The 15,924-nt window shown below is 40.0% G+C and overlaps 1 protein-coding gene across 1 annotated transcript in view; it reads right to left on the bottom strand.

The window, feature by feature from the left end:
- tpcn3 (two pore segment channel 3) overlaps nucleotides 1–15,639 on the bottom strand; it is a 31,821-nt gene extending 16,182 nt beyond the window's left edge. Inside the window, exons 1-6 of the mRNA XM_042333110.1 lie at nucleotides 15,526–15,639; nucleotides 12,785–12,867; nucleotides 7,531–7,645; nucleotides 2,963–3,091; nucleotides 2,472–2,588; nucleotides 825–943 (exon numbers count right to left, since the gene is read on the bottom strand). Coding sequence (XP_042189044.1) covers nucleotides 825–943; nucleotides 2,472–2,588; nucleotides 2,963–3,091; nucleotides 7,531–7,645; nucleotides 12,785–12,867; nucleotides 15,526–15,639 — 677 coding nt within the window. The remainder of the gene's footprint in view (nucleotides 1–824; nucleotides 944–2,471; nucleotides 2,589–2,962; nucleotides 3,092–7,530; nucleotides 7,646–12,784; nucleotides 12,868–15,525) is intronic.
- Nucleotides 15,640–15,924: the final 285 nt, after the last annotated feature.

The raw sequence follows: 15,924 nt of genomic DNA, 5'->3' as shown, positions 1-15,924 counted from the left end.
TGGGCGAAATCGGCAGCCAATTGCGCACAACAGTGTCCCACAAACAGTCGTGGATTGAGTCACCAAATTATTATTGTTTTTTTTTTCTTGAGGGATTATTATCAGGTGTGTGGAAAAATAAACTTGCCCAACGTTTCGCCATCCGGGGAATTGAAACCAGGTTTCTCACTTGCGAGGCGAATGCTCTAACCACTGAGCTACAGGACTCCAGAGTCCTGCATTCCCCTACCTTTGGCTTTCCCCACCATCGTTGAAGGAGCTTTCAGCTACTTTTCCCCTGCTTGTCGGAACTCTCCCTAAATCTTTCTGCCTCACTGTCTTCCTCCCTTCCCATTTTCAGATCCCAAATCGTTCTTCCATAACATAAGAATTTGCTAGGCAAAAGAAGACCAAGGTCTATCCAGTTTGCCTTCGACCACCTTGGTGGTTGCATGACATGTCGTACTTTGTATTTTATATTTTGTATCCTGAAGGTCCCCTGTAAAGTGCTTTGAGCATTCTCCTTTGTAAAAGATGCTATAAGTGCAAGTAGCAGTTGCATGTTCAGTTTACTCTTCATGTGGTGTAACACAAAATAACTTATCAAACAGCAAAAAGGAACTATACACAAGGCCGCATGGAAGATTTGCAAACAGTGAGAAGTTTTGGTCAGGTACATTTGGGCATTCAGCAAATACATTATATCAGGAAGATTATAAGTTGAAAAAAACCCACCTGATATCACATTCCTTATTGTGCTACGATTGAACAGAACAATCTATTGAGTGCCAAGAACTAGCAAAAGTGTTTTAAAAGTCTGACGGTTAGTGTGTTGGAACTCTCACCTTTTCTCAAATAGTTTCAAAGCCATGAGTGAAAACACTGCAACACTGAACATGAACAGCACAAACACACTTAGGATCTCTGGGAGAGTGTGGCGAATATTCCTGAAAGCTCTTCGCAACTACAGGAATAAGAAAAATCGTTAATACACAGAAAATATTAGTGTTACATTTTTAAAAAATTAGATTATTATTACATTATTACTATAACAGTGCAAAACACCTTTCTGTGGTGCAGAGTAAGGGGAGGCAGGCCATGACTTCACACCATTAATACGAGCTGGACTGTCAGAGGAGGGTAGACCAACAGACAATTTTAGATAGAAAGCTACTTTCACATCAGGAGGATGCATCAAAACTCTTCAAGGAACTGACCAGGAAGACAATGAAAGCTATTTCCTCGTTAAAATTAATCTTTGTAAGAAAGCTACAACAAAGGAGTAAAAATAGAGCCAGGCCTCATCCACATCTCCCAGTGTCCGGCTGTACAATAGGAATCGATATTGGGAGACAGTTTCCCTCTTCGTTTAGCCAAGGTCATGAACGTACAAGTACCATTCAGCTATATGAATGAACCTCCATTTCGATCGGATTCACAATTCAGTCACCTCTGGGTGATGTCAAACTGCAGCCGGTGAAACCTACAAGCCTGATGGAACAGTTTATTGCATCACCAGTAATCACAATATAATCCTAGGAGAATGTTATACTGGTTCAGAGTCAGGGAGCACTACACCCCATGTAGCACAAATAATAATAGTAATAATAATCCTTGCATTTGATATAGCGCTTTTCACATCGGGAGGACGTCCCAAAGCGCTTCACAGAACACACTGTAAAGTGAATTGACTGTATATTCGTGGGCGAATGCGGCAGCCAATTGCGCACAGCAATGTCCCACAGACAGTCGTGGATTGAAAATGACCAATTTGTTATTGTTTTGTTTTTGGAGAGATTATTATTAGGGCTCTGTGTGGAGTAAGGAAACTTGCCCAAGGTTTCGCCCTCTGCCTGGAATTGAACTCAGGTCTCTCGCTTGCAAAGCGAGTGCTCTAACCACTGAGCTTCAGGACTCCACAAAGTTGCCAGTCTCAGGCCATTGTTGTGTAGAGGCACAGACAAGTGCTCCTCTACTGGGAAGGAGGAATGGGTTGGGGGGACGAAAGAAATATCAAATCAAAGGAAGTATCCAACCAGAAGTTTCAGGATGCATTTTAGCAACAGCTCAAGAATATCACAGGCAACCAGCTGCCCTGTCTAGCCTCAGCCACTCGTTCAGTTTGTGCCTGTCTCTCGAGGGAATTGAAGGATGCAAGGGAATTTTGTTTCCAAGATAAACACTCACAAAAGAAAAACTCACAACAACAATTTGCACTTTTAGAGTGCACTCAGGATAGCATCCCAGAGTGCTTGACAGTGGCGGAGCACGAAGCTGAACCAAAATCCACAGTCACTCTACTTTACAGTATATCCTGTGAAATGTTTAGACACATCGATTACTTGATAACAAATGTAAGGATCATTGTTATTATTTTGATTGTGTTTAAGGTAACTGACTCCACTGGTTCCTGCTTTGTGGTGAATATACAAAACCAATAAATAATAGATTTTGAAAATCGCTATTTGCTGTAAATAAAATAGAAAACTCACCTGGCGACTCTCAGTGAAGTTCACACAGAAAAGTGGCCTCAGAACTCTTGACCACCTCACCGTATCATGTCCAGTAATGACCACAGCCCAGTACACAGTCATATCGATGAGCGTCAGCTTAAACAAATCACAACTGCATTAAGATCATAAACACAAGCAACAGATGGTTTGAGTCTCCACCCATCCAACACAATCAATGAATAAGAGAAAAACCTCAAACATTATTGTTTACTTCAATTTACTTTTATACGTACAACTGAAGATAATCTGAACTTCAACTTCCCCCTTCCCAACCAAGTGTGAAGCAGCAGGGGAAAAAATAACAAGGGAGGTATTGAAATTACCTGGAAGATTCAAAGCACTGGTGTTGCAACATTGGACCAAACCAATCTCTACAAGGCTACTCAGCAGAGATCTTCACAACACTCTCAATATTATAACTAGTTGGTAATACAAAAGACTAAATACAATTTTTTGATTATACAACTCACCATAATGGTGATGATGAGACAGATATTTTTTGCATCTCTCCAAAACACCTTTGTAGGAATTATTTTTGAGAAGTGTGCCAGTCGTCCAACAAATGTCAGAAGACAAACCAACTCCATTGACAAAGTTACCTGTTGGGTTAAAGTATCATTAATCGTTCTGTGTCCTTAATGAATTGTGGGAACAAAACATCAAGAACTAGAATTACACACGTGATGGTGCCTTGTGCTTTACAGATAGAGGAAGTGTTGCGGCAACTAAAGAAATGTTTAGTTGATCACTATCAGAACATGAATATTGTGCATAGAAAAGGATAAGTTATATCTCGAAGATGTGATAAGGCACTATATCAAATGCAAGGATTTTTATTATTGCTAAGTTACACAACTTACGACACAGAAACATACAATTCAGCCCAACTAGTCCACATTGTTTACACAACACACAAGCCCTCACCTCTCCTGCACCCTTCCATTCCCTTATCCCTCATATGTGCATCAATATTTTTCTTAAATACATTGATGATTTTTGCTTCAACCACAGCGTCCAGCAGCAAGTCCTACAATCTCACCACCCTCTGCGTCAAAAAGATTCCTTTTCAACTCCCCATTAGATCTACTACTGATTATCTTCTACTGTATTTATGTCCTTTGGGTACGGACTCACAAAAGTTTTAAACAAATATTTTGTAACAAAAAAAGTCATCTGAAACCGGTTTATGAAGCAACATCTATAGTTTTCTGATAGTTTTCTAGAAGAGTATGCTGAGGAACCAACCAGGGAACAGGCTATCCTAGATCTTGTTTTGTGTAACGAAATAGAGCTAATCAATAATCTGGAAGTTAAGGCTCCTCTAGGGCAGAGTGACCATAACATGATGGAATTTAACTTTAAGTCAGAGTGTGATATAGTTGAATCTGAAGCAAGGGTCTTAAATTTAAATAAAGCCAACTTTGCAGGTATGAGAGAAGATTTGGCTAAAATAGACTGGGAAATTAGATTAAAAAGGATGGTAGACCAATAGAGGGGACCTGGAGACTAATGTTAGTGAGGAACTTAAAGAAATGAACATCAGTAAAGCAACAGTACTAGAGAAATTGATAGGATTAAAAACCGATAAATCCCCTGGACCTGATGGCCTGCATCCTAGGGTTTTAAAAGAGGTGGCATGCTTTGTTTTTGATCTTTCAAAATTTCCAGGATTCTGGAATGGTTCCCATTGATTGGAAGATCGCAAACGTAAAGCCACTATTTAAGAAGAGTGGGAGACAAAACATGGGGAAGTATAGACCAGTTAGTCTGACATCGGTGGTAGAGAAAATTTTAGAGTCCTTTATTAGGGACGTCGTCGTGGGGTACTTAGAAAATCATAGCGTGATTAGACAGAGTCAACATGGCTTTACGAAGGGAAATCATGTTTAACAAATCTTTTAGAGTTTTTTGAGGATGTAACTAGCAGGTTAGATGGGGGGAACCAGTAGATGTAGTGTATTTAGATTTCCAGAAGGCATTCGACAAGGTGCCACAAAAAAGGCTGTTGCATAAGATTACAGCCCATGGAATTAAAGGTAATATATTAGCATGGATTGGAGAGTGGCTAACAGGAAGAAAATAGAGAGTGGGGATAAACGGGTCCTTCTCAGATTGGCAGGATGTGATTAGTGGAGTGCCACAAGGATCAGTGCTTGGGCCTCAATTATTTACAGTCTATATCAATGATTTAGATGAGGAAATAGAACTTAATATATCTAAATTTGCAGACAATACAAAGGTAGTTGGGAGAGTAAGCTGTGAGGATGACACACGAAGAATGCAAAGAGAAATAGACAGGCTTGGTGAGTGGGCAAGAAGGTGACAGATGGAGTATAACGTGGGGAAGTGTGAAGTTATTCACCAAGGTAGTAAAAATAGAAAAGTGGATTATTTTCTAGAGGGGAGAGACTAGGTAGTGTTAGTGTTCAGAGGGATTTGAGTGTCCTTGTACACCAGTTACACGAAGTTAGTATGCAGGTACAGCAAAGAAATAGGAAGGCTAATGCCATGTTGGCGTTCGTTGCAAAAGGGTTAGAGTACAAGAGAAGGGAAGTCTTGCTGCAATTGTATAAGGCCTTGGTGAGACGCACCTAGAATATTGTGTACAGCTTTGGTCTCCTTATTTAAAAAAGGACATACTCGCCTTAGAGGGGGTGCAGCGTAGGTTCACTAGGTTGATTCCTGGGATGAGGGGATTGACCTATAAGGAGAGGTTGAGTAAACTAGGCCTATATTCTCTAGAATATAGAAGAATTAAAGGTGATCTTATAGAAACATAAGATTCTTAAGGATCTTGACAGGGTAGATACCGTGAGACTATTTCCCCTGGTTGGAGAATCTAAAACTATGGGTCATAGTCTCAAGATTAAGGGTCAGCCTTTTTGAACTGAGTTGAGGAAACATTTCTTCACTCAGAGGGTAGTGAATCTGTGGAATTCTCTACCCCTGAAGGCTGTGGATGCTCAGTCCTTGAACATTTTCAAGACTGAGATTGATAGATTTCTAAAAGATAGAGAGATTAAGGGATATGGGGATAGGGCGGGTAAATTAAATTGGTTAAAAGATCAGCCATGATCTTATTAAATGGTGGGGCAGGCCTGAGGGGCCGAATGGCCTACTCCTGCTCCTACATTTTATGGTCTTATCTGTTGATGGAGCTGCATCTGTAGAAATTTGGATTTTTACTGTTAATTCTCCACACAAAATAATTGGAGCAAAATTACATAAAGGAAGGGAGATCTATTAATGTTTTAATTCACACAGTGATGATGAGTTCACAGGTATGAATAAGGTTCAATAAAAAAATGCCTCATTATTTTGCAGTTTATTCGCACAGTACAGTCTGCTTAATGTTACACTCTGTCGGACAGATAAAATTATAATATTATACGTACTATAACAATAGGGGAACATCCCTTATAAACACTTACAAACACTTCCAGACTGTTCTGAAGGCATTTAGAATTTCACGGATAAGGAAAAAGTTTAAAAATCCAATATTTTACTTTAAATTCATTGTAATATTTATTTTAAAAATGAGGTCAGTTATTTTTGACTATTTTATCTTCAAAATCAAATCACAAATATAACAGCACTGTGGGCACTAAATTACTGTAGTGTAACAGCCTCTTCTCATTGGACTATCTGCTTTCCATCATCCAGACCTGTGTTCCCATTGAACCATCTACCCATCTCTTTGAACGAAGGTTTCAGGTGCCAGAGCGATGCTCTAGTAACACTAGTCCTTTTGTTAATCAGGACCATACATCCAGCATAACATTAGACAAATGATAACATCACACAGCTTCAACAATACGCAAACATCAAATGTGTACAAATAACAAACGTGGCCAGGATTGGCCGCCAGTATAACATTATGAGATTATAACAATAGGCGCCATAATATTATGTGGACTCCACTGTACATTGCACCCTCTCTGCCTTTGCAATTAGCCTGAAGTCTTTCCCTGAATCGCATTTACATCTTGGGATCAAATGTTGTAATCTGCACGATATGGTCACATTAAAAAGGTACAGAGAACAACACATAACTGAATGTTGGATTTCTGGCTCAGACCAGTTATTCCACAAATGCTCCCCCCTCATTCATAGCTTTTCCAAGGCTGTTCCTAGAAAGGAAATGGAAGCAATAGAATGGAACATGTGCACAATTCACCAGTCGGCATTGCTGTCGATGGATTGAAAGAACTTCAGCATCTGTTTCCTTGGTTTCAACAACAACAACAAAATTACATTTGTAGAGCGCCTTTCACATCGGGAGGACGTTCCAAAGTCCTGAACAGTCAGGTGTCGGGGCCCGAGCATGGGAGAAGGGTGGTGTAGGGGTGAGGGAAGGCAGAGAGGTGGGAGGGAGACAAAAGGCACGGTCAAAGAGAAAGGTCTTGAGACCGGCCTTGAAGGAGGCAAGGGAGGAAGCGAGGCGAAGGGACCGTGGGATGGAGTTCCAGAGTATGGGGGCAGAGAGGCTGAAAGGTAGGGCAGGTTGGGCGGGAGACATGGAGCAGGCCGGAGCCTGATGAACGGAGGGAGCGGGCAGGCTCATAAGAAGTCAGCAGGTCAGAGGGGTAGGAGGGGGCAAGGTGTGGTTTCCTCTCATCCCAAACACAATTCTATTTACTTATCCCTGGTGTTTGGGGAAAGCAATAAAATGGTCTGCTTCCATAGTGAGGAGACATTTTAGCCATGGAATTTCATATATGCAAATTTGAAAGTAAATTTTATGTTATTTACGTTCTGATGCACTGACTTTATTTCACATTGAAAAATGAGGACACTTGTCTGGATTCCCTATTTTGTATTAAAAATGCATCTGTGAAATATTGACAGAAAAATGTTTACGAAGTTTCTATTTGGATTGGTTACAGTCCATGTCCTTATGCAGGATTGTGGAAGAAAGAAATTAGATTTCTGTACAAGTTCTCTAACCATAAACTGATCAGTAACATTTAAAAAGGCTTACCGGGGTAACAGTGCTATGAAAATGAATACAATTACTGAATGAGAAAACTACACTCACCCAAATAGGCAACAAATAAACTGCAGGCTCCTCAAACAAGGCGAGCAACAGGTCCACTAGCACAAATAAATAGATCACTCTCTGAGCAGCCCAATGATTGTAGATTTTGTGCAATCTAAGAAAAATCCAAAAAAGTGTTAATCTTTTTCCAAGGCAAAATTATAATTCACACCTGAGCGACTGTTAAACCAAGTGAGATCCCAGCATTTAAATTCACAGTAGTCATATACAAAGAAGTCATGATGATTAAATGGGATTGACAAAATAAAAAGAGAACAATACTTTAGAATGCACCAAGGCAGTAGAATGACAGGACATAGGTTTAGGGATTGCAAACCAGCTTGATGCTTGATGGTAACAGTCCTGAATTCACAGTTCTGCAACTCTTTGTGCCTTCAGTCACCCTCCCGCCTCTTACTTCCACCCCTCTTCATTCCAACCTCAGCTCAGGTGCAAACCCTTAACTGTACAGTACCTTGAAAAGTTCTTCCACTGCCTTGGTGCATCCTAAAAATAATGATCTGGGTTTACATTTTATTCCCACTTAAATTTTTTTTACAAACCTCTAGGAGGTCCCCTTGAGTTCTCTTCTCAAGACTAAAGAGCTTGTCTAATCTTTGCTCAGAGCTCATTCCTCTAACATATTGGATCATCTTTATTACTCTCCTCTGCACAGCCTCTAGGTTTGGGCAGCCTCCTTATATTGCAGAATTACCTTGTACGTATCTGTCAGTTATTTACCCATATGCATACACTATCAAGCTCACTTTGCTGCCTCCTCCAATACCACAATTCCCCCTCAATTTGGTCTGCAAATTTAATTACCTTACGCTGGGTCTGCAAATACAGGTCACTAATATATACAATAATAACTTACATTTTCTATAGAATCTTTCACATCAGGACGATCTCCCATATGTTTTACAGGATATACTCTAGAAGGAACCGGAGGGGTCTCATTTTCCCATTTTGACCCAGCTCCCCTAACACAGACCCTCTGCTTCCTTCGCTTGAGCAAATTCAGAATACACAACCACACCTTGCCTTTGATGCCCAGGTTGTGGAAGGTTGTTTCATGTTGTACTTTGTCAAATGCCTTTTGGAAATCTAGGTATACTATATCATATGGCTTCCCAAAATCAATCTGGGCTGTTAACTCCTCAAAAAAGTCTGAGATTGGTCAGGAAAGACCTACCCTTTCTGAACCCATGTTGGCTGTTCTTCAAATTAATTTTATATAGGTAACCTTTCACTTCCTTTCTGATGATTGACTCCATAATTTTTCCTGTTGTTGAACTCAGGATAATGGGTCAAGGAATCGCTTCAATTCCAACGCCTTACCCCCATACCCCTTCGAGCCCCTCTCTTCATATGTCTGTCTCTTGAAAACTACAATGGAATCCACCTCCACCACCCTACTCGGTAGAGCAATCCACAACCCAACAGCTCTCAGTGAAAATATCCTCCTAGATTCTCCTTTCACTGTTCTTATAGCTATCTTATAATTATGTCCCTTGGTTAGCCACTCCTCTTTCAATGGAAATAACTTCTCTCCATTTACCCTGTAAGAACCCTTCAAAATTTTACAGACCCAGCTTCTCTAATCTATCCTCATAATGGTAACCTTTCGTCCTTGAAATTATTCTCATTAACCTCTTCTGCAATCCTCTAAGGCCTCAATATCTTTCCTGAAGTGAGGTGCCCAAAACAGGATGCAGTACTCCAGCTGCAGTCTAACCAATGATTCGTACACACTTAGTACAAAAACAAAATGCTGTGTGTATAAGACCTAGCATGCTATTAGCTTTCTTCACAGCCTTCTTTGCAGCTTTTGTCACTTGCAATGACACTTCCAATAACTTCTGGACTTGAACTCCCAAATCCCATTGTTCCTCAGCTTCTTGCAAGATAATACCATTCAATATACAATGAATCACTTCACCTTTCACTTAATTAAACTTAATTTGCTATTGATCAGCTCATTGCGCTAATCTGTTTAAATCCTCTTCCAGTTTCTTGCCATCCTCATCACTATATTTCCTAGCTTGATATCATCTGCATACTTTGATACTATACCTCTTATATTGAAATCAAGGTCATTTATATATATATATATATATACACACACACATATACATATATACATATATATATATATATATAAATAAAAAGGAGCCCCATCACAGACTACTGTGGTATGCCACTAATTACCTTCCTTCCAATGGAAAAACAACCTGATATCCCTATTCTCTGTCTTCTATCCTTCAACCATCTTTCAATTCAAACCACCACTTTCGCTCCTATTCCATTTGTCTCGAGTTTCTCCACTAATCTTCTGTATCACCTTTTCAGAAATTCAAAGACACAACATCCAATAGCATTTCCTTGACGTACATTTTCAGTTATTTCCTTGAAGAACTCTATTAAATTGGTCAAACATGATCTGCCCGTCATAAATCCATGCTGACTATCACTGATTAACTCATGTTTATTTAAGTAATTGCTATTCTGCTCCATTATTGCCTCCAAAAGTTTATCTACAGATCCTGTCTTATCTTTGGTGTCATTCTTGAACCAAGGCACCATATCTGCCACCCTTCAATGCTCTGGCAGCCTACCAGACTCTAAAGACATTAGGAAAATTATCAACAAAATCTCAACTATCTCCTCTCTTCTTTCCCTCAACAATCTGGGATGCATCCCATCAGGATACTTTTTTAAGAAAGTGCAGTTTCCTTTTTGGTCCTTATCCCAAGTAGCTGTTTTTCCTTTTTAAGATCTATTGTGGGAGTATCCAAATCCTCAGTAAAAATGAAGCAAAATACTCATGAAATAGCTCTGCCACCCCCTTCTTCTCTACCACCAATTTACTACTTTTGTCCCAAGTGGCCGAACCCCCTCCTGAGCTATCCTTTTACTTCTAATATGTTTATAAAAACCTTTACAATTTCCTGTCACCTTATTTTCCTGAATATGGGAAAAACATCTGCTTGCTTCCAGTCTGTTGGAATTCTGACAGTCCTAATTGACTCCCTCATAATGTCCATCAGAGTTGCACTAATCTTCTGCCTAGTCTCCCTACGTTCCTGAGGTACATTTCACCCTGTGAGGATAAAAGAATATTTTGTCTACCATTTGGTCCTTTTATTGCACAATCCACTTATCTTGGGCATCTGCATTAGTGAGCTCAGTCAGCATATGTGGCCCTTCCAATAACAACACCGGAACACATTTTAAGAAGAGGTGGAGGTTTTTTGTTCAGCAAAATAAGGGAAGAGCTCTAAGGAAATAAGTTCCTCTAGCGGTCATCTTATTGCAACAAGATGGTGTGAAGATTCCAAACTGCTACAAATTAGATGTTAGAAACGTACAATGCTCTCAACAACCAATGTTTATTTTATTTTAGATCTCCAGTTACACAAACCAACAGTAACACCAAACACCATCTATTCAGTTCTGCCTGCTTCCTCTCCCTCCCTCCCCCGTCTCTCTCTTTCCTTCCATTGGTCCTAGTAAATTGGTCCTTATTTATCAATTAGTACCCAATAGCTAGTTGGCCCATTATTCTCATGTTGGTGTTGCTCTTGTAAGAAACCATCCTTCATGGCCCCAATTTCCTGCTCTTTCGCTATGCCTTCTAACACCTTTGCTTGCCAAGCTTTTCATATTTCAACACTGAAACATATTACAGTAATAAGTAAGCTATTCATATATCAGGACCCATTTATTTCATGAAATATTCAAGCAAATCTGATGGGACAAATTCTCATTTGCAGGTCAGACACCAAAAGACTTGCTGTGCTACAGACATTCTAAGACTTGACAAACTCAGTTCAATTACTCACTCAGAAAAATACCTTCACCCCAGAAAAGAAAGCATGCTAAACCAATGGGTCAACGATAGTCTGACTATTTCTAATTCAAATGAGGACAAAGTTAGAAATTGGCATTATTTAGGAAATCCATAATTGCAGACAGCACAATCGTGCCTTATTTACTTTCTCCCAAAACAAATTCTGGACAATGCCTTAGGTCAAATTTACTCTACCGCCATATCCTGCAACAAAGATTGCAGATTTTACAATCCATCAAAATGAATTTGAATTTATTAAAGGACTTATTTGGACTTATTATCATTAAATTGATTTAGCCAGCCTGGATAACTTATTGCAAGATAATAGGTCCAATATGCCACCTTCATTAGATGATGACTTCCTTTCACCCCATGAGGGAAAACAATCCTCTCTTAAAGTAGAAATTAATTGTAATATATATTTAAAAAATTCAGTGACAGCAACATTTATTCCAAAAACACCCAATTCAATAACCCAAAACTTATGTGATTAAAGTCAAATCACAACCAAATTATCTTGTTAATTCTACACCAACATTTAAAAAAATATTGACCCAATCTCCCACAACTATTCATAGTCCCTAGTATTCAGCTCCCCATGTTGCATTTCAAAAGGCGATATGAGTGGATAATTTATCATGTATACATCATAAAATGCATAACTTGTAGATTTTATATTTCCCCCTGCTGACTTTCTAACTTGCAGAATAAAAATACATTACAAAACATTACAGCATATTAGAGTCCTGTAGTGGAGTCCTATAACTCAGTGGTTAGAGCAGGCGCCTCACAAGCGAGAGACCTGGGTTTGATCCCTGGCAGGGCGAAATGTTGAGCAAGTTTCCTTACTCCACACGCCCCTGTTTACCTAGTAGTAAGTAGGAACCTGGTTGTTAGTCGATTGGCGAATCGCTTTTTCGGGGATAATAATCCTTAAAAAAAAACAATAATAATTTGGTCACTTAATCCACGACTGTTTGTGGGACCCTGCTGTGCGCAATTGGTTGCCATGTTTCACCCACAAATATACAGTCAATTCACTTTACAGTATATTTGTGAAGTGTTTTGAGATGTCTAGAGTGCTAAAAGTGCTATATCAAATACAAGCATTATTATAGTTATTATATTTGGGTCAGTCTCAGTGTGGGATTGTGGGATCAATTGTCAGTGAGCCCACAATCCCACACTAATTACCAGTGCTCTCCGGGATGTTACCCCACATGAGGGGCGCTATATAAATACAAGTTGTTGTTGCGCTGCAAATAGGTCGAAAGGCTGAATGAGCTAAATTATTCCACACCATACACATCCCTCAACATGAAGAGTGCAAAGTTCAACAAGAGCAGAGGAAAAAAAAGCTAATTGTGCTCTGGTTGGATTCACATTGGTATTAGAACTTACCTAATTGCTTGTGATGAGGTTTCAAAGTGAATGTTTCGGTTATATTGAGCATCAGAGACATAAGATGCAGCCAGTTCAAGTTGCTGTTAAATTGTAACCGAGGAAGAAAAAACAGTTTAATATTAACCAAAAGTAATGTTACGTCAGAAGAATCAAGTCACTAATACACAGGGCTTACCAATTCTGTAGATCTAACACAATACTTTTTATTATTGTACTCTGTCATGTCACAGAACTTTAAAAAAAAGTATTATGGTTCAGTTTGTGAAGGTTTACCTCTACAAAACAGTTCTGATGGGCTAAAAAGCAGGGATTAGTAGGGAAAGTCTGGCAGCTGAGGTAGGCAAGTCTTGTGTTCCTTACTTTCCTAAGGGAGAAAAGCAGTTTCTCTTCAAAGGTACTATTGCCCTTTTGTACCTCACCCTAATCTGTACCTTGAGATATGTTGGTTTTTTGCATGTATCAGTCATACAGATAACCAAAAGAAAATCTGCAGTTAATTAATTAGAAAGTGGATTATTATTATCATTAGTGTCAGTAGACAATAACATCATGGGGAGTGGAAAGATAGAACCAATCTCAATCCATCTTCACCCACCAGGTAGACACCAATGGAATAGCTATCAGGATTAGGAATCCTGGATGAATTTTCTCTTTTCCCAAGTGATAGTGAAGTCAATCACAGGGCTGGTCCACTACTGAGCTCAATTAACTCAGCACAAACCAGGGACTGAACCTGGCACCTCTGTACAACTCAATACCATACCGGATCAAGAGTTTACCCACTGGCTCAGAAAGCTGTGAAATCACTATTCATCTCCCTCCTTGGAGTAGAAATATTTAAATATATGGCAACATAATCTTATTTGGTTCTTTCACGTTTGACCACAAAACAGTCACTCCAATTTACAGTAAATTCTGTGAAACACTTTGAGCTCTCCTCCTGACATGAAAGGTGCTGCACCAAATATAATTATTCTTAGTATGAGTAATTTCCTTCTTGGACTAATTTCTCTAGCTTGGAGCAGTTATTTTCCATGTTGTACATACATTAGTAAACTTAAGTTATTACTCTTTGGTAATGAAAAATATAAAAGCCCCAAATATGGTTTTTTAAAAAACAAGGAAATAAAAGTTAACAAATTGCTAGACCAACATTTGGACCGCAAGCTTAAAAATTATAAGCAACGAGCGTACAAGGAAGAGGATTAGGTTCTTCCTAATTGCAAAATTGGGTTTTCCTTTCACATAATCGTAAAAAGGAGACAAAAAAGTGCATTCCACTTTTACAGTCCCCTGCTGAAGCAATTCCCTGATTTGTAACTTTACATGTACCTACCTATGGAAAAAATGTGCATGCTGGAAAAAACTTTAATTTATATCGACAATGGCATCTTCCTGAAATATTGTTCTGATAGAAAATAATTCCTCATATGTAAGTTTATACTTTAGCTTAGCTTCAGCTCTCTGCTGCTCATTCTCCAACAAATAATGGGGGCAAGGAGGGTTAGAATCAAGTCAATGCATCCCATTTCAATACCTAAATAGAAAGAAATATAGCTCAAGCAGAGAACCTTATATTGAAAACTGGTTTGATCTTAAATTACTGAACATTTTGTTATGCCATCCAGAGTACCACCATCTCTGAAGCACTTAGAAAGCCTATGTTAAATAATAATAATCCTTGCATTTGCATTTTGTTATTTACAGGCACAGGACCCTGCATGGAATCCGCTGCAGCGTTTTTAAATAAAACTCGGGAGATGTAGTATATTACCTCCACTGACACTCAGTCGCACACACAAAAGTTTTTTTTTCTTACATCAATGAAACAAAAAAGTCACGAGCTGGTATTTGAATTTTGAGGGGTTAACCTGAATCAACTCCCTTCCGTTCAGCCGTGTGAACGAATAGAAATCCAGACAATGCAAATCAAAATCATACTCAAATGAAAATGATACTTTGCCGCAAATAAATGATGCTTTGCCTGTGTCACCCACTCACTCAACTTGCAAGTGTGCATGTGTTTTACTACTAATATTGGCGTGAGTGGGCGATACAGGTCAAGACACACAGGGAGTTTGCGAGTGAGTATGTCGGTGAGTGAGTGTGTGCGTACGTTGGTGAGTGTTAGTGAGTGAGTGAGTGAGTGGTGTGTTAGTGAGTGAATGAGTGAGTTAGTGAGTGTGTGATTGTGAGTGAGTGTTAGTGTGCGTGTGAGTGAGTGTGAGTGTGTGAGTGAGTGAGTGTGTGAGTGAGTGTTAGTGAATAAGTTAGCAAGTAAGTGAGTGTGTGAGTGAGTGTGTGAGTGGGTGTTAGTGAGGGTTACTGAGTGTGTTAGTGAGTGAGTGTGTTAGTGAGTGAGTGTGTTAGTGAGTGTGTTAGTGAGTGAGTGAGTGTTAGTGAGTGAGTGTTAGTGAGTGAGTGTTAGTGAGTGAGTGTGTTAGTGAGTGAGTAAGTGTGTTAGTGAGTGAGTAAGTGTGTTAGTGAGTGAGTAAGTGTGTTAGTGAGTGAGTGAATGAGTAAGTGTGTTAGTGAGTGTGTTAGTGAGTGAGTGTGTTAGTGAGTGAGTGAGTGTCTGAGTGAGTGTGTGAGTGTGTTAGTGAGTGAGTTAGTGAGTGAGTGTGTGAGTGTTAGTGAGTGAGTTAGTGAGTGTGTGTGTGTTAGTGAGTGTGTTAGTGAGTGAGTGAGTTAGTGAGTGTGTGAGTGAGTGTGTTAGTGAGCAGGTGGACAGGACTCACCTCGGTAGGGATGTGAGCAGAGCTGAAAGCTGCCTTGAGTCCCGGGGCCGCCCCAGCCCTCCCCTGACCGACCCCCAGCCCGACCCCCAGCCCGACCCCCAGCCCGGGCTCCATGGTCTGCGCCGCTACAGCCTTCACCCCCTTCACCGCGGAAACAGCAGAGCAAAGCACCACCTCCCGCCGGCTATACCCCCCACACACACACACACACACACACACACACACAGCCCGGAGCAGTGTCTGAGCCGCTGCACACAGCAGAGACAGTAAAGCTCAGCTCATGTCTCCAGACTGACAGCCTCTCTCTCACTCTCTGTGTCTCAGTCTGTGCTCCGGGGTCGGCAACAACACCTCCACCTGAGCCCTCAGCCTCTCCGGCTGCTGACCCGCCTCTCCTCA

This window comes from Callorhinchus milii, unplaced genomic scaffold, assembly GCF_018977255.1.
Source record: "Callorhinchus milii isolate IMCB2004 unplaced genomic scaffold, IMCB_Cmil_1.0 Scaffold3, whole genome shotgun sequence".
NCBI classification, from domain to species: Eukaryota; Metazoa; Chordata; class Chondrichthyes; order Chimaeriformes; family Callorhinchidae; genus Callorhinchus; species Callorhinchus milii.
The sequence above is the reverse complement of the archived record's forward strand: the minus strand, read 5'-3'. Positions and strand labels throughout refer to the sequence as shown.